This window comes from Pseudonaja textilis, chromosome 15 (genome assembly GCF_049901715.1).
Source record: "Pseudonaja textilis isolate UNSWEBS1 chromosome 15, rPseTex1.2, whole genome shotgun sequence".
Lineage (NCBI taxonomy): Eukaryota > Metazoa > Chordata > Lepidosauria > Squamata > Elapidae > Pseudonaja > Pseudonaja textilis.
In genome coordinates this window covers 415,772-435,938 of record NC_142004.1, presented here as the reverse complement: position 1 = coordinate 435,938, position 20,167 = coordinate 415,772, and the positions used below count along the sequence as shown (strand labels likewise).

The following is a 20,167-nucleotide window of genomic DNA, read 5'->3' as shown; positions in this document are numbered from 1 at the left end:
GGGGGCAGCCAAGGGCTTAGATTTATGCTGGAGGCAGGAATTTTTCCGGCCAGCCTGAACAGGCCTGGCTGCACCCCTGACCCGGGGACGACAGGAGTGCCAAGGAGCTGATGGGGGGGGGAGTTGAAAAGCAAAGGGGGGGGGAGGTTGCAGCGGGTGGGGGGGGGCCTTGACACAACACTCTGCTGGACACCCTACACTGTGGGTAGAGGAACAGGGCTGATGACTGTTCTGAGTCCGAGGACTGAGCCCCCCTGCCCCTCCAACCCCAAAGGGATCCTTCCCCCCCCCCCCCAATTCTTCTTTCTGCAAACCCTGGGGGGGGGGGCTGTATCTGATGACCCCTCCCTCCCTGGGTGTGGATGAGGGGCAGGGGTTTCTCCCCACCCACCCCAATTGTCTGCCAGTCCAACTGTTAGGAAAGGCTGCCGCCTGCTGGTGTGCAGCAAATTCCAGCTTCCAGAAAATGCCAGCTGGGAGTCCAGGGGCCCTGGAAATTGAGCAGGGTGGGCAAAGCCCCCTCCTAAGACGCCCACCGTCTCCTGGGTGCAACAGGACCAAGTGAGGAGGGGGAGTTACCTGCTTCTCCCTTCAGGTTCACAAACAAGGAGTTGCAAATAAACACAGGGGCCACCGGGCTGCCCTTTTCAGAATAGTTGGGGTGCATCAATTAAAGCAATATTTGTCTACACAGGACCCAAAGTAGGTGTCCTAAAGCCCCCAACACCCACACTCAACCTCCACAACCCCCAGCCAGTGTGGTTTAGCTGCCCCTCCCATTGCACGTCTCTCTCATAAAATTGCAGGTCTCTCTCATAAAATTTTATTTCAATTGTTGGGCTTCCTAAAACCCTCCCCAGTAGGCATCAAGCGGTAGCAACACCGTTAAGGCTTGGCATAGATTTTATGCCCCAGAAAATGACAGCAAGTTTTAAGCTGGAGTCCGTTCCCTGAAGAAATCCGTTGTGCAAAGAAGCCTCGTAGATGTTCACCCAAAGGGCCACTCGGAAGAGTCACTGAAGTCCGGCCGCGCTTGGCTGGCTGCTTCCGCTCTCCAGAAACCAGCCAGGCGGTCAGGTGAGGCTGAGAAGTGAAAAGGCCACCCAGAGGAAGGCAAAGGAAGCCCACCGTGGCCCCACTGCCAGAAGCCGCCTCCCGAGAAGAGGCTTCCCGGCTCTACAAGCCCTCCTGGCACGGCCCGTGGGGTGTCTGGGCACTAGCCAGTCCTGGGGCGCAACTGGTGTCTTGGTGCGCTGTCCAAAGCTCGGAGGAAGGCAGGTTCTCCCTGGCAGGCAGCCCCAGTGAGCTGGTCGGGGCTGCTGACCCCCAGAAGGAGAAAGGCCATTAGAGAAAGACCACAAAGAGCATCGAAGCCCCTCAGCTGGGCCTCGGCCTCCTAGAACTGCTGCAGATCTTTGGTCTAGGTGACCTTGAGGGGCCCGAAGGCACTTGCTGGGCTGCAGAGGGAGGGGAGAAGTGGGCCCAGGCTAGCAAAGGGGGTGGGGGAGGGCCTGGTCAAGCTTTGTAGTCCAGCTCTGCGTTCATTTTTGCGTACATCTCGTAGACGGTGTCGAGGATGGGTGTTGCTTTGGACAAGAACTGGTGGATCTTCTCCAAGGTCTCTTCTTCCTTGACCTCCTTGCCTTTCTCCAGGGCCTTCAGCAGGTCTGACTTGTAGGGGAGAGCGTAGACAGAGCCCTGGGGAGGGGAGCCAGTCAGTGGGCGGCACCTTCGGCCTCCCTGCCTTGGCCGGCCTTGCAAACAATCCCCCCCACTCCGCAGGGCCAGAGCGTTCGGTCCTAAAGGCCCCCAAGGCCTTTGAAGAAGGGGGAGGGCAGGGGTGTGGCCTCCCTCCCCCAGGTACCCCCAGCTTCCCGGGCAGGCTGGCTCTTGGCGGGAGCCCCCTCCCCCTCCCCCTCAGGGCCTCACCAGGAAAAGCTTCTGAAGCATCCAGCCGTGGTACTTCCTCAGGGCCAGCTCGTAGGCTTTGATGGCGTTCACGCGGATCAGGTTTGGGTTGTTCTTGTCCTGATCTCCATCGCAAAGGCTCTGCAGCAGGGTCTGGATGAACCTGAGTCCCCTGGGGGGGAGGAGGAGGAGAGCTTCTGAAGGGCTGCCAGTGCCCTCCCCCTCGAGCTCCAACCCCCCACCCCCAGGTCCTCCAGCCGCCCCTCGGGAGTAGAGGGGGCTTTGCGGTCACCCCCTCACCTCTTCAGCCACATGAGGGCCAAGGTGGCTCCCACTTTCGGCCACGCCGACCCGTGCATTTCCTTCTCCGCTTCCAAGATGTTCTGAAGGGTTTTGAACTTGGTTGGGTTTGATTCGTAAACCGCCCGTATTTTCTGAAATTGAGCCAAAAGAGAATCCTAAATTTGACCCGGGGGTGGTTTGGGTCCAGCTGGTGGGAGGGGGGGGTTGCAGGGCCCCCGTCTGATTAGCAGCGCCCTCCCCCCCCCGGGATCCTGCTCCTTCTGGAGCTGAGGCTGCTGCCTTGGGCCTCCCCACATGCAGCCCTTTCCGGGGGTGGGCCCTGCTTTGCAAGCCGCCCCAGCCATAAGCACCCCAAGGACCCATGGCGGCTTGATGCTAGCCTGGGCCTGATCCCAGCGCAGACCCCGCGCCCCCTTTCACCCGGACCTTCCCTACCTTAATGTTCCCAGAGAGATCCGCCTTCACCGGGGCGTAGACAAGCGGAGTGCCCAGGCAGTCTGCGGGGGAGAGAGAGCAATGGTCAGGGGGCATCTGGATTCAGCAGCGCTGGGACCCCGATCCAGCCTGCCAAGGGGCCCCCAGGAAAAGGGCCCAGCCCCCCTCAGCCAAAGCCAGTAGGGAAGAGGAACCGCCCCGTCCACCCCCTGGAATGCTCCGGGTGCAAGGAACCGATTCAGACGGCGAGGAGGTGCCAACAGGGATTAAATCTTGACGATGGGAGGATTTAATTTAATGCTATCATTTAATTCAGCACTGGGGTTTCACCACAGCTGGGCGTCTTCAGGAAGAAATTGGGGAAGTGGTGCTTGGGCAGCCAGAGCTGGTGGTGGGCTAGATGGCCTTTAAGAACTCATCCCTCCATCTTGCCATCTCCTACTCCCCGGCCTAGGCTTCACCTACACTGCAGGGATGTCGTGAGAAACAAGAAGACGGAGCCACAGGAAGGAAAGCTGCTGAGGCAGAAATAGGCCCCTTTAATCCTAACACACACCTCACCCTTCCTCTAAGACGCCGGGGAGGGGGCTTTGGTGCTTCAAAAGAGCACCCCTCCCATCTTGTCAGCCTTTCAGAGTGGGGGGGGGGGGCTTCAATCCATGCCTTTCCCTTCACCTCTGGGCCAGAATGTGTGCTGAAGATCGGGTGTGAGTTGGGTTAGCTTTTTTCCTTTTAAGATGGTTTGTCAAACACATAAACGTTGTATCGTCCATGCAAGTTGACAGTCTCTAGAGGATGATTTCCAGTTTGCAATACAGCCTGTTGTGGCTTTTGTTCCGTGCCACCCAGAGTCACTATATTGCCATGAATCCGGGGCTATGTAATCGCTGGAATACAGCAGAAAAGCTGCGCCGGAAGGGGCCTTGCAGCCCAAGCCTCTGCTTAAGCCAAAAAAGGAGTGAGGGTCCCAAGGAGGCCGCTCCGATTTTGCTTCATGGAAGACCATGGAAGCGGGGGGGGGACGGGGCTGGGGGGGGCCAACAAGGGCTTCTCTGAACGCCAAGCGAACCAGTTTGCCAGCAAGGAGCCAGGAGATTTTCAAAGCAGGCTTTGCGCCCCTGCTCAGAGTTGGTATGGAGAACAAAGTGGCAGCTCAGTTTCAGGCTGGGAGGGGCAGCTCTGGGGATGCCTGTTCCGCCACACGGCCCTGGGGGGAAAAAACTGCCTGTTCCTCCAGATCCCACGGCAGCCCGGTTGTTCCTGTTCTTCTTGTTCCCCCTGGCTTTCTGGAATGGCCAAGTGCCTCCCGGAAGTCACTCGGCACCGCCTGAAAGCAAAGGCCCCGGCTCCTTCCCACACCCAGTGGCCCCCTCCAGTCTGGCCTTGCCAGCCAAGCCCATCTGGAGGTGCTGGGGAAGGCGGATGAGTGATGCAACCCCCCCCACCCCAGCTGAGGCTTGCACAAGGGAGAAGGGAGAGGCTGGCACACCCAGGAGGCCCTGCGCGCATTTCCCACTGGGGGAGGGGCGGGGGGGCGATGAGCAACCAGCGAGTCTGGCCTGGGGAAGCAGCAGGTAGACGGGGCTTATCTCCAGGCGCTCGTGCCCAGCAGGAGAGGCAGCCCCGTCTCAAGTTCACTCAGCTGTTACTAGCGGAGGCCCCCAGCGGACCCCCAGGTTTCAAGTAGTATAAGGGGACAACCCGCCATCCAGGCTCCCTGGGGCAGCTTGCTAGGCAGAGCCAAGGCGGATGTGCTAATAAGTCATTCATCAGTTACGCAGAGGGGAGCCTGGCTCCACCTGAACCCCAGGGAGGGAGCCACTCCCCTTGCTGTCTCGCGGGGCCACTGGCACCTCCAGAAAAGCCTTAAAGGGGCCCCTAATGAAGGAGTTTGGGGGCCAATCCAAGGCGACCCCGAATGAGGCAACCTGGTCTAATCTCAGTGTCTGGTATTCTCTGGTAAGCTGCCCCTGTCCACGGAGTGTCCCTTTTTCTACAGTGGCCGTTGCAGGGAAGGGAGAAATGCCACCTTCTCGCTTCGCTTCCCCCCCAGGAATCCTCAGAGGGTGTCTCCCCGTCCCGTCCCCCCATGAATTGCAGATAGTTTGTTCCTCTGAGGAAGGCAGTTTTCTCTCCCCCTAAAAGGCTCAGCTGCTTCGCGTGGCCTTTCCCGGCCTTTGTTGTTTGGAAAGCAGAGAAGGACAGAAGGAGACCTGGCTGGATCTCTCCAGGTGTCAGTTACGTCCAGGATGAAAGCTGCTTCTTGGTTGACAGCCGAGAGATCTAATTTCCACAAGCCTCTTGGCTGCCCCCCCGGTTTGGGGTTCAGGTCTGTCAGGGAGCAAGATGGGGGAGCTGGGAAAAGACCTAACCCAGGGCGGGAGAGCTCTGGAGCAGGGACGACCCTCCTGTTAAAGGCAACCCGAGGGCCCTCTGCACATGCCCCAAAGCACAGACCTTAATGAAAGACCAGGCTTAATTTAGACGTAGCCCCCTTGCATAGTTCCGCCCCAGAAGAAAAGAACGCCTGGATGGGGCGCAAAGGGAGTCCCGAGGCCCTTCCGTCAACTTAAGAATGAAAGTCTCCCGTCCTCATTGTGTCAGCAGAGGCTTCCGGGCCACCCAGCCCCTCGGGCAGCTTCTGCCCCCTTTTGGCCCGCTGGCCCGCTGGCCGGGGCAAGGGAGCGGGGCGGAGGAACGGACGGGGGTCGACGGCCCAGCCCTCGCGTGGCCCCCCAGGGGCTCCAGCGAGGCAGAGGCTCAGCTCCCCCAACCAGCCGCAGCCCTCGAGCGCAGGAGCGCACCGGCCGGAGCCGATCCCGCTCTCGTCGCCCCGTCGTGCCCCGCCGCAGCCGCCGGCTCGGAGCAGCGCTGCGCCGCCCTGCAGGGCCGGGGTGGGAGCTTCGCAAGGACCCCCTCCCGCCCTTCGCCGCCCGGGGCGCCTCCCGGGACCGCGCCACCACTCACCGAAGAAGGGCGGCAGGTGCGTCACGGCCTCCAGGAAGGGCTCCGTGTCGATCTGCTTGTCGGCCGGCAGCGTCCGGAACTCGTACTCCAGCAGCAGCGCCATGGCGGCAGCCCAGCCGTCCCTCCGGGCGAGTCGGGCAGAAGAACGGCCGTCGTCAGGGAGGAGCCCGGCACCGCCGCCCCCGAGGGAGGCGGGCCGCCGCCGAGCCTCCGCCCGCAGGGTGAGGCGAGCCGCCCGCCTCAGGAGCAGTCTACCGTCAAGCTGGGCGGGCTGGCGGCAGCGGACGGAGAGCTCCAGTCCGGGCCAGGGGCCGCCGCCGCCGCCGCCGCCACTTCAACGGGCGCTCCCGGACGGACGGGGGGGACAGCACGGGGGATCCGGGGCGGCTGAGGCGGGAAGCGGGGGGCGAGGCGCCGGATCCCACGGAGAGTCCGGCTTCCCAGGAGCCGCGAGCGGAGACGGGGCGGCGCGTCCTCTGAGCATGGACAGAGGGCTCTTGCGCTGCCCAGCCTCGGCGGGGCGGCGGAAGGTCCGGAGCCGCACTTGCTGGGTGCCCAGCTGGGGATGATGGGGGAGGCAGTCCGGCCCCGCAGCCCCCGCCGGGAAGGAGGACCCCTTGGCCCCTTCCAGGGGGGCCCCGCGGCGGAAGGTCCGGCCGAGAGAGAAGCGCCTCGGGGCCGCGGGCATCGCCGGGCGGATTTGCACTCGCTCCCTCTGCAAGAGGCGCGCCTGGCGGGGCAAAGGGCGGCCTGGGCTGCCCCAGAAGGGAACGGTGCCCTCCCGCCGAGAGGCTCCCGGTCTGGCGGCGGCGCTGCTGCTGCTGCTGCTGCTGCTGCTGCTGCTCTTCGGCGGCGGCGGCGGCATCTCCGCCGCTCCCGGGACCGGAGGGTCAGAGCCGGTTGGTTCCAAACTTGATTGCAGAAAGTCCGCCTTCAGCCTCAGCGGGGTCGGTGCCTGGGACTCTGTTGTCCCATCCTCACCCCCCGCCCCGCCCTTTACTCTCAAAGTGTCCCCGATTGACCTTCCCCCTTTCCTAAGAGGCCTGTAAGGGGCGTGCAGAAGCGCACCATCCCGTCCCTCTCCTATTGTCCCCCGTTATTCCTACCTATTTTCTGTATTCTTACTCATGTTTATACCTATTACTTATACCTATTATCTTGTAAGCGATCGACGCATATAAATAAACAATAGATAAACAAGAGAGTACCCGGAAGCCGCCCGCCGTGAGACCCAGAGCACCCCTCTAATTTTCTTAGCTCTGTGACTCACAGCTCGGCTCCGCCCTCCTGCGCGATACGGAGGCTTTTGTGCCTGGGCGGCCCCGGTAAAGAGACCGGAAGCGCTGCCATGGAGACCCCTGGCGGCGCCGGAAGGAGCTGGGCCGTTGGGCTTTCGAGCGGAGGCAGCGGCGGGGCGCGCATCGAAGGCGGCGAGCGCGGCTTTGGGTCGCCGGGACTATCCCGTGGCGGCGTGGCGGGTGACGTCAAGGCGCGCGACCGGACCTCCGTGTGACGCCACCGCACCGCGCATCACCGGGCAGCCCCCCCCATCCCCACCCCCGCCATGGCCGTTCGCGCCGTCCCGCCGTTCTGGGGCGGCCGCAGCCGCGCCCTGGAGCAGCAGCTGGTGCGGCGGCGGGAGCAGGAGGCCCGCCTGCGCCGGCAGTGGGAGCTGCACAGCCGCTCCTTCCAGCAGTCCGCGCTGCGCAGCCGCAAACAGGCCGAGTGGAGCTCGCGCCGCTCCTTCCAGCAGAGGTCAGCGGGGGGGTGTCCTGGGGAAGGGGTCGGGGGGGCGAGGCGGCCCCTCCACGTCTCCCTCCCTCTCCTCCTCTCCGCCCGCAGCATGGAGGCGCATGACCGGGAGCGGCTGAAGGAGGAGGCGGCGGCGGGCCTGGAGCGGCGGCGGCGGCGGCTGCGGGAGCTGCTGTGGCGGGAGCGCGAGGGTCTGGCGGCCGAGCTGCGGGGGCTGCGGAGCGGCGGGGCGGCCGAGCTGGAGGAGAAGAGGCAGAGGAGCCAGGAGCTGCGCTCAGCCAGGGAGGAGCGGCGGAAGCAGGTCTGGCCTCCCGGCGGCGGCGGGGGTCTGGTTGGGCAGCCCCCGAGGTGGGCGACGCGGCCTGAGTTGCCTCCCTTCCTGGCCTTGGCTTGCAGGTGGCGGAGGATCGTCTCTACGACTGCTGGAGGAAGAGCAGCGCGAAGCTCCGAGAGGTGGGAAGCCTGCAAGCCCTCCGCCTCTTGGGGGGCGGGGGCGCAGAAAGGAGAGCCCCCTCCGAGAACAGGGTCCGGGGTCGGCGCCCACCGGGGCCAGGCGGTGATGCGGTGTTTCTGCTGCACTTCAGGTCAGCTCCGAGCTGCACAAGAAGCAGGTGGTGGAAGCCTGGGGGGACCAGCTGGCGCTGAAGCAACAGGTAGGCTCACCTGCCCACTCCGAACCTGCCCGGGAGGAGGAGGGTGGACGGAGCGTCATGCTTGCTCTGGTTTCCTCCCAACTGAGCGAGAAGCGGCAGATCAGGAAGAGAGAGTCCGCTCCGAGAACCAGTACGAGAGAGCCCGCCGAGCGGCCCTGGAGCGGCTGGAGCAGGAGCAGCAGCGCAGGAAGCAGGCCGAGGAGAAGCAGGCCGAGATCCTGCGGCAGCAGATGGCGGAGCTCCAGCTGCGGGATGCGGAGGTGCGCGAAGGGGGGGTCTGCAGGTCCCCTCCTTCCCCCAGGCCTGGCCTCTCCTGGCTGCCGGCCCTCACCCCTGCGCCCCTTGTCAGGCCACCAAGCTGAAGGAGGAGGAGGAGAGCCTGCTGAAGCAGCATTGGGAGCTGCAAGCCCTGGAAGCCGAGCGGAGGCGGAAGGAGGAGCGGCAGAAGAAGGTGGAGCTTGGGTAGGTGGGGGTGGGGGGGCTTCCGTGATCGGAGCCGCTGCTGGGCCCAGCCAGCTGCGCTGCGTGCAGAGTCTCGGCTCCTCTCAGGTCCGAGGTGGAGGCTCTGCTGGGGAGTGCAACCCTTTCTCAGGGGCTCTCAGGATTGCCTGCCCACTTATTCCATGCCCGCGTCTTTCCCCAGGCGCTTTCTGAAGCACCAGGTCCAGGCCCAGCTGAGGAAACGGGTTCAGCAGGTCCAGGAAGAGCTGGTAAGCTTGTCCAGCAGGGTGGGAGGCAGCTGCTGAAGGGGTCTGGAAGGGCCCCCCTCCCAATCTCTGCAGGGCGTGGTAAGCCATGGTGGCGTCCTGCGGCTTTGTGATTCCAGGAGGAGGACAGGCAGATCCTCCTGGCCCTGTCGGAGAAGGACGAGCAGGACCAGCGCCTGCAGTCCTCCCGGCGGCGGGAAGAAGCCGTGGCTGCAGTGGCCTGGATGAAGGAGGTCATTGAAAAGCAGCTGCAGCTGGAAAGAGAACGAGAGGCGGAGCTGGAGACCATCTTCAGGTGGGGAGTGCAGGGGAGGGCTGAGGTGGAGGGAGGGGTCAAGGGGGAGCCAGGATCCTCACCTCCCAAGCCTTGTCTGTGGCTGGGCGAACGGTGGGGGTCGGAGGCACTGGGTGCCAAGGCCCTCGGCATGCGCGGGAGTGCCTTTGGCTGCAGGGAAGGTCCTAGTGGAGATTGGCGCTGCCTGTTGCTGGGCAGTGGGCATCTCCCTGTCCTTTCTTCCCCCCCCCCCAGGGAGGAAGCCAGGCAGGTTTGGGAGAAGCGAGAGGAAGAGTGGGGGAGAGAGCGGAAGGCCCGGGACAGGCTCATGGCAGAGGTAAGGGCAGGACTTCCGGGGTGGGGAGGGGGGAACGGGAGGGGACAGGCCTCGGCTGAGCCGTCCCATCTGTGGCTCCAAACAGGTCCTGGCCGAGAGGGAGCAGCAGATCCAGCAGAAGGTGGAGCAGAACCGGCAGGCCCAGCAGGAGTCTGTGAGGCTCCGGGAGCAGCTGATCCAGGAGCTGGAAGAGGCCAGGCAGCTGACCCAGTGCGAACAGCAGGCGGGCATAGAGCGGAAAACCGCCCGCAAGCAGGAGCTGCAGGCCCAGGTGGGGCTGGCGGTCACGGGGGCGCTGGCTGGGCTGCTCCTGGGAGGTGCCCCGTCCTGAGCGGACCTTCTCCTCCAGCTCACAGAGCGGCAGCGGCAGCAGGAGGAGCAGCTCCGTCGCCAGCAGGAGGCGGCCACAGAGGCCCAGCTGCGAGAGGAGCAGCTGCAGGAGCTGGAGCAGCTGGAGGCCAGGCGCATGGCGGAGGCCTGCTGTGGCAAACAGGTGGGGGCTGCTCTGGGGAGGGCGGGGCTCAGGACGGCCACCCCGGGGTGGAGGCCCGGAGGGGGGAGGGAGATCTGATCTGACTGCCGGCATCAGGCCAGACTCCTGACTGCATCCCCTGCCTGCCCTCCTCCTAGTGCCACAGCCACCCCAAAGCTGCCTGGAGCTGAAGAAGATTCTGCATTCTGGGTCTGGGGGGCCGAGAACCTCTTTGGCGGCTGCTTCCTGCTGTCTGACAGTCGGCTTGGATCCTGCAGGGAGGCTAGGAGACTAAAAGGGGTGGGCAGGCTGCCCCAGGAGTGGTCTTCCTGCCCCCCCCCCACCCCCCCAGCAGCTGCTACCTGGGGGCTGTTGCCCAGGATAGAAGAGTGGCAGCGAAGGTGATGGATGGGTGCTTAGAGGGTCAATAAAGTGCTACTTTCCTTTTTAAATTGGTTTTCTTTGGCCTGGTGCTGACCAGAAAGGCTGACAGGGACAGGCAATCCAAAGATTGTCCCAATTTCTGTTCCACCTCTCTTCCCCCCCCTGCCCCTCCCCCCCCCCAAAAAAAACCAGTACAAAGCTTTAAAAATGGAGCTACAATGAAATACCAACACTCAAAATATTATGGCACTTGGTTTTTATACATGTAAGATTTACATATGCACACACTAGCAGGGTATTTTATACACACACATACACACACACGCACCAGAGTCTTCACTTAGTTGTGGCTTTAAAATGCAGTTGGGGAGCCTGTCTCTACAGCTGCAAAGCAGGTGGTCTGTCCCCCGTCCCCCTCCCCCCAGTCTTGCAGGGGGTCCTGAGCAAGCCAGGCCGGGGGCAGCTGCCCGCCCGCTGCTCTCCGGCTGCAGGAGAGTCCTAAGGGGCAGCGGCAGGTCAGCTCATGAAATGGATGGGAAAGGCCTGTTGGCTGCTCACCCCATTCTGGGAGGTGAGGCGGCAGCTGGCCAGCCTTTGCTTGGAAGCTTTCAACTTGCACCGCCCCGGGGGGGGGTGTGTGGGTGGGGGGGGGATGTGCAATGGGGAAGCTACCCCCGACCTTCCGAACCCTCTACCTTCTCCCCTCCCGCAAATCTCGTTTTTTGCATTGACTGGCCCTTGTGCCTTGGCCGTGTGCTTTCTTCATACTTCACTCCCAACTGCCAGTGGGGTGGCCGGGTGTTGGGCCCCCTTTCCCGGCCAGACCTTCCGCATGCACTCTGGAAAAGGCCCCCGCGCACCCCTATTTGTAAAGGCGGGGGGGATTCCAAAAGTAAAAAGGCGGAAGAGCTTTCCACACCGGGGAAGGCACGAGGCCTCCCAAGCCACAGCCATTCTGCAAAAGCACTTTCCAGGAAACCCAGCACGAGGAGCCGCCTGGGGAGGGGCAGAGGGAGGGAGGCCGCTCCTTCCTCTACAAGCACCGCCTGCTCTTGGGGGTGGGGTGGGGGTGGGGGGCGGCTTTGGGCCCCAGGCAGACCGAGCAGGAAAGTGGGGTGTCCTTTCGACCAGTCCCTGTATCTCAAGAGGTTGCTCTCTAGTGGTTCGATGGGGCCAAGCAGCTGCACAGCAGGATTCCAGGGTCCCGCTCTGGGCGTCCGAGTTCCCGGCGGGGGCTACAAAGAGTGCAGGATTCGAACTCCGCTCCTCGCAACAGCAAAACGGTCCCGTCAGCTGGTGATGGGATGGTTGACTCCAGGCAGACTCCCAGCATGGGCGCTCGAGGCCGGCAAATACAGAGCACCAAATAAGGCAGTGGATTTTGGCAGTCCTGGGAAAAAGTCTTCTTAGAAAAAAAACATGCACAAAATTTAATACTGAGTTTCCTTTAAAAAAATGGTAACGCACCGCTTTAAATATTCCTGTAAAAAGAGCTTCCCCTGAAAACCTGAACACGGTTTCCAGGGCGACGGCAAAGGCTGCGCCAGAGGCCGCTCAGTTGGCGTTCTCTTTGGTTGTGATGGTGACCAGCTGCTTGGCAGCCTTGGCGATGTCGTAGGCGCACTGGATGACCTGCTGGGTGACCAGCTGGACGTCGGCTGTGGAGCAAGACTCGGGCGGGAGGGCCTTTGCGCACTCAGAGTGCAGGCGGAAGGCACTGGAGGTCAGCAGCCGCAGCGGGGTGCGCACCAGCTCCGACGGCGGCTTCTGGAAGAAAGCAGGGAACGTGGTGGCCAACCTGGCTTCCCGTTTACGGGCCAGAAAAGGGCAATGTGTGAATGCAGACGAGGGCGAAGTTGCCCCGTGGCCTTCCTCAACCTTCTTGCCCAAGAGGCTTTTCGGCTGTTGCTTGCTCTACACCTGGCTAAGGGCTCACCGGCCCCCTGATAGTCTCCACAAACTTCAGGGATGCCCACTTCCAGAGCTTCCCGCTCTCGCCTGCAAATCCACCCCTTCCATTTCCTCACCTCGCCTCCTGGGCTGCCCAGAACCTGGGGCTCCCCCCATGGCGCCCCTTCCTCCTCCCTTCTTGCCAGAGAAGCACTACTCACTTTCGGAAAGAGGGCTGCCATCTCGGTGACAGCCAGGTGGATCCTCTCCGAGCAGGGGACGTAGCTGCGGTGGGAGAGCAGGCAGGTGAACCTTCCCAGGAAAAGGGCCCTTGTTCCCAGCCCCCTCCCAAGCCGCAGGCCGCCCAGGCTCACCTCTCGTGCTTGCTCTCCTGAGCCGCCCTCAGCAGCTCCTGGATGTTCTTGGTGATCTGCTCCGTCTTCCGAATCACATCCTCGGTGCTGGGGAAGCTGAGGCTGGGGTAGGCCTCGGGGTCCTTGCCCTCTGGCCCGAGGCCGCTCCGCTGCCTTGCCTTCCGGGTGAGCCTGCCGAAAGACGCATGCTGCAGCCCCAGACCGCCTCCCCTGGCGGCTCCGGGCCCTCCCCGGAAGGACAGAGAGAAGCCCCGGCTCCCTCTGGCTCAGGCTAGCGTGAAGACCACAAGGGAGTCCCTTCGGGTGCGGCCCAGGAATCGCACTCGAGCCTCGGCCCTTACCCCGTCTCGTCCAGCTCCAGAGCAGGGGTGGTGTTGTCGTAATCCCCCTCGGGCAAGCTGCTCTGCTTCTCCAGCCGGGACACCTGGAAGGGGCAACGAGAGGGGACAGGTGGGATGGAGGGATCCTCTTTCCTGCCCCCGAGGGAAACGGGCAGGCGGGGATTCTCCAGGAGGCTGGGAAAAACAGCCCACCAGAGAACCACCAGCTTTTGTGGGCTGGGAGCTGCCTGCGCCGGGGCAGCAGGGAAGAGAATGAGAGAGGGCTCCCCACCCCCCCCAACCCCGAGTGGGGAAAGCGCAGGTGGGCTGAGGGCCAAGCAAAGGAGCTTTGGCGGTTGCTGCGGAGAAAGCGGGAGGCGGCAGGAGAGCTGCGTTACTCACGTGGAAGAGCTGCAGCCGGGGCCCGATGTGCTCCTCGGGGTAGGAGGCTTCGGTGAGGGGCAGGTAGGGCTTCTGGACGGACCCCGTCTCGTACATCGACATGGGCCGGCTGCCGCGCAAGGAGGGGCGCCGAACGGAGGCCGTGTCCGCGTACTCGGGCCCAGCCGGAGCTGGGTGCGGGTTGGGGGGGCCCTGCCGTCGGAGGCTGGTGTTTTCGCTCTGCAGGCTCTGAAGCTGGAACGAAAGGGGGAGTCGTCCCACCCGCTCTGCTGTCCACTCAAAGAGGGCTGATTCGGGCCTCCGGAGCAGAGAGCGGGGAGCGTGGCAGCCACCTTCCAAGGGCCGGGCGGGGCTCGGCAGCTCCCACAAGGTCTCCGTGAGGCGGAGGCTTGAGCAACCTTGCTCCAGCGAAGGACGCTTGTGTGGAACCGCGAGGGGCGAGCTGCAAGCCGGCAGGGGAAGTGTGGAAATGCCACAGCCGCAGCTGCAGCGGTGGGAGAGGAAACCAGGCGAAAGTGACCGGCCAAAGCAGGAGGCTCAGCGGCACAAGGCAGCCAGCGCACAACCCATTTCCTCTAAGGCCTCCAGGCGGAAGGACCCAGGCAAGGCGGCCAGTGGCCGGAGCTCCCAGGAGGGCCCTGCTCCACCCATGCGGTGCGCACCCACGCGCGTGATTAGGAAGGCTTAGTACTGGCTGAGGGTTTGAAGGAAGAAACTGCCCGCAGCCCTGGCATGGCGCCTTCCCACCGACATCGCAGGAGGAACAGAAGGAACCCCACAGAGAATTGAGAGGTGTGGAGCCAAACTCGGCCCTGGGGAGCTCGGTCGCAGTCCCCCATCCCCCCTCCCCAAGGCTGCTGCTTTGGAAGGCAGGTCCTTGCTTGGATTCTCAGTTCTGCCGCCCCCCTTCATCCCCCTCCCTGTGTATCTGAACCAACCCCCGAGGCGTGGCCAGGCTGCCGTGCTTGCATCCCCCGGCAGAAGGGACGGGGCAGGCCGGGGTGGGGTGGGGCTGCTGCATTTCCTCTTTTTCGGCAAGGCGGATCTGCAACTGCCGCCTGGCCACCTGCTCCCCGCCCTGGGCAGTTTGTGAAGCGGTCCAAGAGCCAGGTCAAAGCTGGGGCGTTGTGGGCCACAGCCGGAGGGAGGGAGGAGGGCAGGGCTTCGTTGGCCTTTCAGAGGAGGGGAGAGCAGAGACCACCATGGCCCATCTGCCCCCGGGATGCCAAAGGCCTGTGGGATCTGAACTCGGATCCCAATCCCTCCCCAGCCCCCTAAACGTCGCCCTCCAACCCCAGGCCGCCTCTAGCAACCGAGGCTCCTCTGGAGGGATAGTACCCCATTCCCCATCGTCCCCAGCCTGTAGCACTTGGGGCTGCGCCCGCCGGGGGAAACCGCTGCTCTCCCCGGGCCGTGCTTGTCCCTGCACCAGAAGGGACCCCGGTGACTCTGCTCAACCGGCCGGTGGCCAGACAGGGGCAGCAACCCTGCAGGGCAGGCCGGGGGTGGAGGGCAGGGCTACCTTCTTCTGCATGGTCCTCAGCTCATCGCTCAAGTTGACGTTCACCTTCAAAAGCTGCTGGATTTTTGCCTCCGAAGCCACCAGGGCCTTTTTCACCTGCAGGTATTCCTGGGCAGTGACGGGGCCGTCAGACAAGTCGGAGTCCAGGCTCTGCAAAAGGCCACCCCACTTTTACGCGGGCACACGCCTCCCACTCAGGAGGGCCAGAGGCCTCGGGAAGGCGGCTGCCCTTCAGGCACGGCCTCCTTCTGCTCCGGGAGGGCCTTCGCAAAGGGTCTTCACCCACCTTCTGCCGAGAGGCCTTCCCTGAACTGCTTCCCAGGTCGCCTTCTTCATCGGAGGCAACGCTGTCGTAGTCGGGCTGGTCGGCCTCGTGACCCGCCGGGCCCTGCTGGCTGTTGACCGCCCTGAGGATCAGCTCCACGTTCTCTGAGAGCAGAGAGAGAAACGGCTGCAGGGGGGCCTCTCCAGCCGCCTGGGAAAGCAGACCCGGGGGTGGGGGCTTGGCCGAGGGGGCTCCTCCCAGGGGGCCCCTCTGTCCTCACGGCCATTTGGGGCCTTGCTCCCGTGACTCCCGCCACCCCCCCTCCGTCGCAGCCCCCTCTAGGCCATCGCGTTGACCCTCCCCGCCTCCAGCCCCATTACGGGAGGGAGGCCCCGCAAAGGGCTCACCTGTGGCGCTTGGAATGGGGTTGCCCTGCTGCCTCCGCTTGGCATCCCCCAGGATGTCAATGACGAGCGTGGCAAACTCGTGGGCATTAAAGCGGGCCAGCTTCTGCCTTCCCTGCAAGAACGAAGGGGCGTTTCTGCACGTCAGGGGCCTCCACGGCCGACCAGGGCAACGGCTTCTCCGCACACGGAGGGGGGCTCTTCCCCAGAGAGATCCAAGGCTTCCCCCAACTAGCCCCTCCTGGCAGCAGACTCTCCCCCCCCCTTCCCCCTTTTCACTCTGGCCCCATTTCCAGTGGCCCCCCACAGCAACGTGGCATGGGAAGACTGGCACCAAGTCCCTCCCCCTCCCCCGCCGGATGGGCCTGGTAAGGGAGACCAGTGGATTCGCCAGGCCCAAATGGATGACCGCTGCCGTTTTTCGGCTGGGGGGGAGGGGCCGCTTGCTTCTCTCGTGGCTGCCAGAGCCCAGAGAAGATTCGCACCTGGTTCCTGGTTGAGGAGTACTCCGGGTTGACAGGAAGGAAAGGGACCACGGTTGTCTCGGTGACCAGAGTGCTATGGTTCTGGGTCGCAAGCCACACTGTTGGTGGGAGCAGAGGGCGAGGTCAGGGGTGCATAAGGCTCCTGCATTATCTGCCCTTCCCCAAATCCCACCCTCGCCCCCACCGCTAATCTGCATCGTGGCCTCATGTCGAATCCCAGCACAGCCAAACCGCGGGGGGGGGGGGAGGGGCCGGGAAGCAGAGTGGGGCCCTGCAGGCAGCTGCCCTGGCCGGAGGGGCAGCCCTGCCAGAGGAAAGCACCTGCGTCCGTCTCCCGCCGGTCCACCTCGTCATAGACGTCCATGGCCAGCTCTTCGAACAGGTGATTGCTCAGCTGAAGAGGGAGGCAAGACCGAACGGTGAAGCTGGGCCTGCCCGCGCCCCTGGGCTCATCGGCCGGGGCCTTCAACCGGAAGCAGCTGCTCCTCCTTTCCCAGGGCCGAAGGTGCGGCCGGGGTCTCGGGGAGGGAGGGGGGCTGGGCTTTCCTGCCCACCTCCGAGGCCAAAGAGGAGAGGGGATCAGACTCACCAACTGAAGCTTCTTCCTGGCTGCTTTGGCCAACGCCGAGACGTCTAAGCTGCTACGAGAAGGAAGAGCCCCTCAGAACAGGAGCCCCTTTGCCCGGGAAGACCAGAGCTGTGCAGGGTCACACGGGAGACTCCAACACACACAACCGAAAGCAGCTTTTCATTCCGTGCCGCTAAGCCGTTAATTTGGAGGAGATGAGCCCTCTTAGCTTTGCCCCGTCTCGTCTCCTCTGGCTCTCGGGCAGGCAGCTCGGGTTGCAAGTCAACACCCCGCAAACAAAGCAAAGCAACCTTGCGCTAGCAGGAGGAGGCAGCCTAAAACTTACACCTGCAGCTCCCTTAATCCCCAGGATTCGGGGTTCAGCATTAACGGGAAAAATACTGTGAGATTATAGTTCTGAACTGCGAACAATCCCATCCTGCTGGCTAAGGAGAACGGGCTGGGATCGACGTTCTAAGAGAGCCCAGAGGTGGCTTTGTTTTCAGAGGCTGAACAGGCGCAGTGACGGGGCCAGGAGGCCTCGTATTTGGGGCGCCGTTCCTGGAAACGGTTTTACCGAAAGTCCTCAAGGTCCGAAGCCGACTCCTTACCTGTCTGCCATCTGAGGTATAATAAAATGCTGCCTGCCTTTGTGATCTGAAAAGGACACATCAAAAGAGCGTTAGGCCTTCCCGGAAGCTGCCCACCTGGACTTGGGGGGCTGGGGGGGGCGCAGAGAAAAGGGGCCCACTTCAAGCGGAGAGGAAACCCAGGATCCTGGCAACCCAGAACTTCCACTTACCGGGTTTTCTGCCACAGAGATAGAAGGCCAGCCGATCGGTGAGTTCATACTGTACTTCCACCAGGCGCTCGGCCAGCTCATGGTGGCCTCCTTGCCTAAAGGAAAACGGGGGCAGAGAGGCACTTAGACTGCCCTGGGGCTCCCAGGGGGGCAACAAAGGGGGCTGTTGCCCAGCTCTGCTCTTAATTGCAGATCTCCCCGAGGAGCTCTACTCGGGGGAAGTCCCCAAGCCTCCCCTTCGGTCTACCAAAACAGCCCCTCCCCTGGCCGAAGAGGGCCCACCTTGCATAATCCACGGGCGTCTTCCCGCACGAGTCTGGGGTGCCAGGATCAGCCCCGTACACAGCCAACAACTCAGCTTGCAAAACCTGCCCCGTCTTGGCAGCGACGTGAAGCGGGGTGTTCCCTTTTTCCTACAGAAGGGCCGTGAGAGGCTGGCTCAGCTGCAAGGCCTCCGCTCCAGGCCCGTTTGGGGCTACAGAAAGACCACCCGCCATTCTCTCACCGGGTGGAAGAAGTTGGCCTGTGCCCCCAGCGAGAGAAGCCTCAGGCAGGTCTCCAGGTTGCCCGTCCTGACGCTGGAGTGCAGTTGCTGGAAGCAGAGGCAGGAGAGGCCTTTAGAGACCGTCCCGCCCTGAGCCTCGTGCTTCACCGATCCGCTGGAGCCCGGCACGAGGGCACCTGCAGGAGCCGGATGCTCCGGGCCCTCCTGCCAACTGCCCAGGGGCGAACCTACCTTGCTGAGGTCTTTGGCGGTCACACTGTCGTCGTCCCGGCATGGCAAACGATGAACGAAGGCCAGCATCTGATATTTTGCCCGAATGAATTCCGCCTTGTTGGGGCTGCAGGACAGGAAAGAGGAAAAGGCTGCAAGGGGTCTCCCCTGCTAAGGACCCGAGAGGCAGAGGAGGGGGCAGCACGTGGGGGGGCAGGCAGAAGTGGGCAACTGCTCGGGCTGTGACCAAGCCAGGGACAATCGGGCCAAGCTCTTCACCCTCGGTATATTTATTCCCAGGGGATCCCCGATTTGGTGTTGGGTGGGATGCCAACTCTCACTGCGTGGAGCCTGAACTTCAAACCATTTACACAAAGTAAGAATTTGCACATTCCCAAAGATGGCTTCGCAGGGTGCGCGCATGTGTGCGTGAGTTTAAACAACCGAGGTCAAGCTAGCTCTTCCCCAGTCGGCGAAGAGGCTGCTGGAGGCTCAGGGAGCAGGAGGAAGGCTCCTGGCATCTCCTCAGGGTTCGCGCCAGCCCGGCTCGCTCCACTTACTGCACTTTGTCCTGAGGGTTTGCTTTGCGCCGTCCGCTCATGACCGAGGCCGGGTCCAGCAGCGAATGCTCCCAGATGGAATTAGCGCCGTTGTTGTATAAGGTTTCCACCATCTGCAAAAGAGAAGACGGAGCACAAGCCCCGGCGCTGCCACTTCTCCTCCTCCATGGCAACTTCGTGGCTGGAGGAAGCCAGAGCTTTCTCTGAATCAAAGGAGCCGGAACGGCATCGCCCGACGTTTTAAAGAGCACGAAAGCCCGCTTCCTTCACCAGCCCCCCAAGCCTTAAACCCCTCAACGTTTCCCTGCCAGTTGAAACCCAGGAAGTTTGTGGCTTACAGGCCTCTCCTTTGGCATTGCGACATAAAACCCATTACAATGCGGGCCTTCATCGCCCGGTTGTTTTGCACCGTGCCCAGGAAACCTTCAGCCGTCAGGACACCGGAAACGAGGCTCCTCTTGCCCCTGGCGAGAACCGCCCCAGGCCCAGCATAAAAGGGCGACCCCACCCCACCCCCAGGAGGGAAGGACGCGGGGCTCGGCACAGATGCAGCCCTTCCTCCTCCTCCTCCTCCTCCGCTCCGGCAGGAAATGCTTTCTCGGCCTCTCGGTGACATGGGGGTGGGGGGGGCTTCATCGCCCAGGATTCCCCGGGCGGGACCGGGGTCCCTCCACCTCCGCCACGCCCACCCCTCCGAACAAGCGGCCAGGGGCTGCGGGGCGCCCCCGAAGGAGCCGCCGCCGCCTCCCTCTCTCCGAGACGCTGGGGGCTCCCGGGCGGTACCTGCAGGAGCGTGGCGGGCCAGGGCGTGTGCTTCAGGTGCCGCACCTGGGAGATGTGCCGGCCGAGGCTGCGGTGGACGCTGCAGCACTCATCGCACAGCAGGACGCCGCGGTTGACGGAGGCCCAGCTCGGCTCTGCCGGGGAGAAGCCGGGAGGAGCGTCGGCAGCGGCCCCGGCGCGGGGACCCTGCCGCGAGGGAGGGGGGCCAAGGGGCCTCCCCCGCCCGCCCGGGAAGCCCTTCCCGCTCGGCCGGGCCGGCCGCTCCCCGCCCCGTCCGGCGCCCCCGAGGGAGGCCCGCGAGAGGAAGGGCGCCCCGAGAGGCCCGGGCGCTCTGCACCCGCTCAGGAGCCCCGGTCCCCGGCAATGGCCGCGGGCGGGGCTCCCCTCCTTCCGGACGGGTCCCCCCTCCCCCCCGGGGCCTACCCGCGGAGCTGCAATCCGCGCAGACGTCGCTGCTCCGCAGCCGCTTGGCCATGGCCGGCAGGGAGGGCCCCGGTCGCCGCCACCGCCGCTCGCAGGTCGCCCTCCGCCCCGCCAGTCCCCGAGCCGCCTGGCCGCGCACGCGCACACCGCCGGCGCCCCTCGCTGCGCAAGCGGCGCCATTCGCCAAGACGCTTCCGTACGTCGCGCGGGCCGCCCTCGCGAGGCTGGAGGAGGGGCGGGCCGCTGCGGACGCCATGCCGGCGGCGGGCGAAGGGAGGCAGGCGCGGCCATGTCTAGGGCGGGCAAAACCGCCGCTTCCCGTGTCTCCCTGCTCTCCTTAGAAAGGAAGCGAAAAAGACTGCCGGAAAGAGCGGCGGGGGGGGGAGACTGGCCTCAGTGTAATCCTCAACTCTCCCTAAAGCCAGGAGGCGCTGCGTCGCCTTTTCCCCAAAGAAACGCCCC

General features: G+C 63.8%; 3 protein-coding genes across 11 annotated transcripts; 1 reads left to right on the top strand and 2 right to left on the bottom strand.

The window, feature by feature from the left end:
- Positions 1-807: 807 nt before the first annotated feature.
- Positions 808-5,747, bottom strand: GLTP (glycolipid transfer protein). The gene is made up of 5 exons (XM_026719303.2): positions 5,614-5,747; positions 2,647-2,708; positions 2,209-2,342; positions 1,930-2,080; positions 808-1,698 (listed from the first exon to the last, which is right to left on the bottom strand). Exons 1-5 carry the CDS (start codon positions 5,714-5,716, stop codon positions 1,516-1,518), a joined length of 633 nt encoding a protein of 210 aa, XP_026575088.1. The 5' UTR covers positions 5,717-5,747; the 3' UTR covers positions 808-1,515.
- A 1,147-nt stretch (positions 5,748-6,894) lies between these two features.
- Positions 6,895-10,260, top strand: TCHP (trichoplein keratin filament binding). The gene is made up of 12 exons (XM_026719300.2): positions 6,895-7,368; positions 7,456-7,666; positions 7,762-7,818; positions 7,950-8,018; positions 8,105-8,278; positions 8,368-8,480; positions 8,662-8,728; positions 8,845-9,020; positions 9,255-9,336; positions 9,422-9,607; positions 9,686-9,829; positions 9,967-10,260. Exons 1-12 carry the CDS (start codon positions 7,178-7,180, stop codon positions 9,997-9,999), a joined length of 1,503 nt encoding a protein of 500 aa, XP_026575085.1. The 5' UTR covers positions 6,895-7,177; the 3' UTR covers positions 10,000-10,260.
- A 1,361-nt stretch (positions 10,261-11,621) lies between these two features.
- GIT2 (GIT ArfGAP 2) lies at positions 11,622-19,931 on the bottom strand. Of its 9 annotated transcripts, none has more exons than XM_087912948.1 (19): positions 19,706-19,931; positions 19,283-19,416; positions 18,500-18,612; positions 17,961-18,066; positions 17,730-17,816; positions 17,507-17,637; positions 17,225-17,319; positions 17,034-17,079; positions 16,444-16,495; positions 16,176-16,248; positions 15,855-15,952; positions 15,373-15,484; positions 14,987-15,129; positions 14,746-14,808; positions 13,179-13,412; positions 12,798-12,880; positions 12,457-12,627; positions 12,304-12,367; positions 11,622-11,959 (listed from the first exon to the last, which is right to left on the bottom strand). In XM_087912948.1, the coding sequence occupies exons 1-19, from the start codon at positions 19,755-19,757 to the stop codon at positions 11,747-11,749; spliced, it is 2,070 nt and encodes a 689-aa protein (XP_087769074.1). In that variant the 5' UTR covers positions 19,758-19,931; the 3' UTR covers positions 11,622-11,746. The 9 variants fall into 9 exon arrangements, with proteins under 9 accessions (XP_087769074.1, XP_087769072.1, XP_087769073.1 ...); XM_087912946.1 differs by having other exon boundaries at positions 14,701-14,808; positions 19,706-19,920; XM_087912947.1 differs by having other exon boundaries at positions 14,746-14,850; positions 16,444-16,492; positions 19,706-19,917.
- Positions 19,932-20,167: the final 236 nt, after the last annotated feature.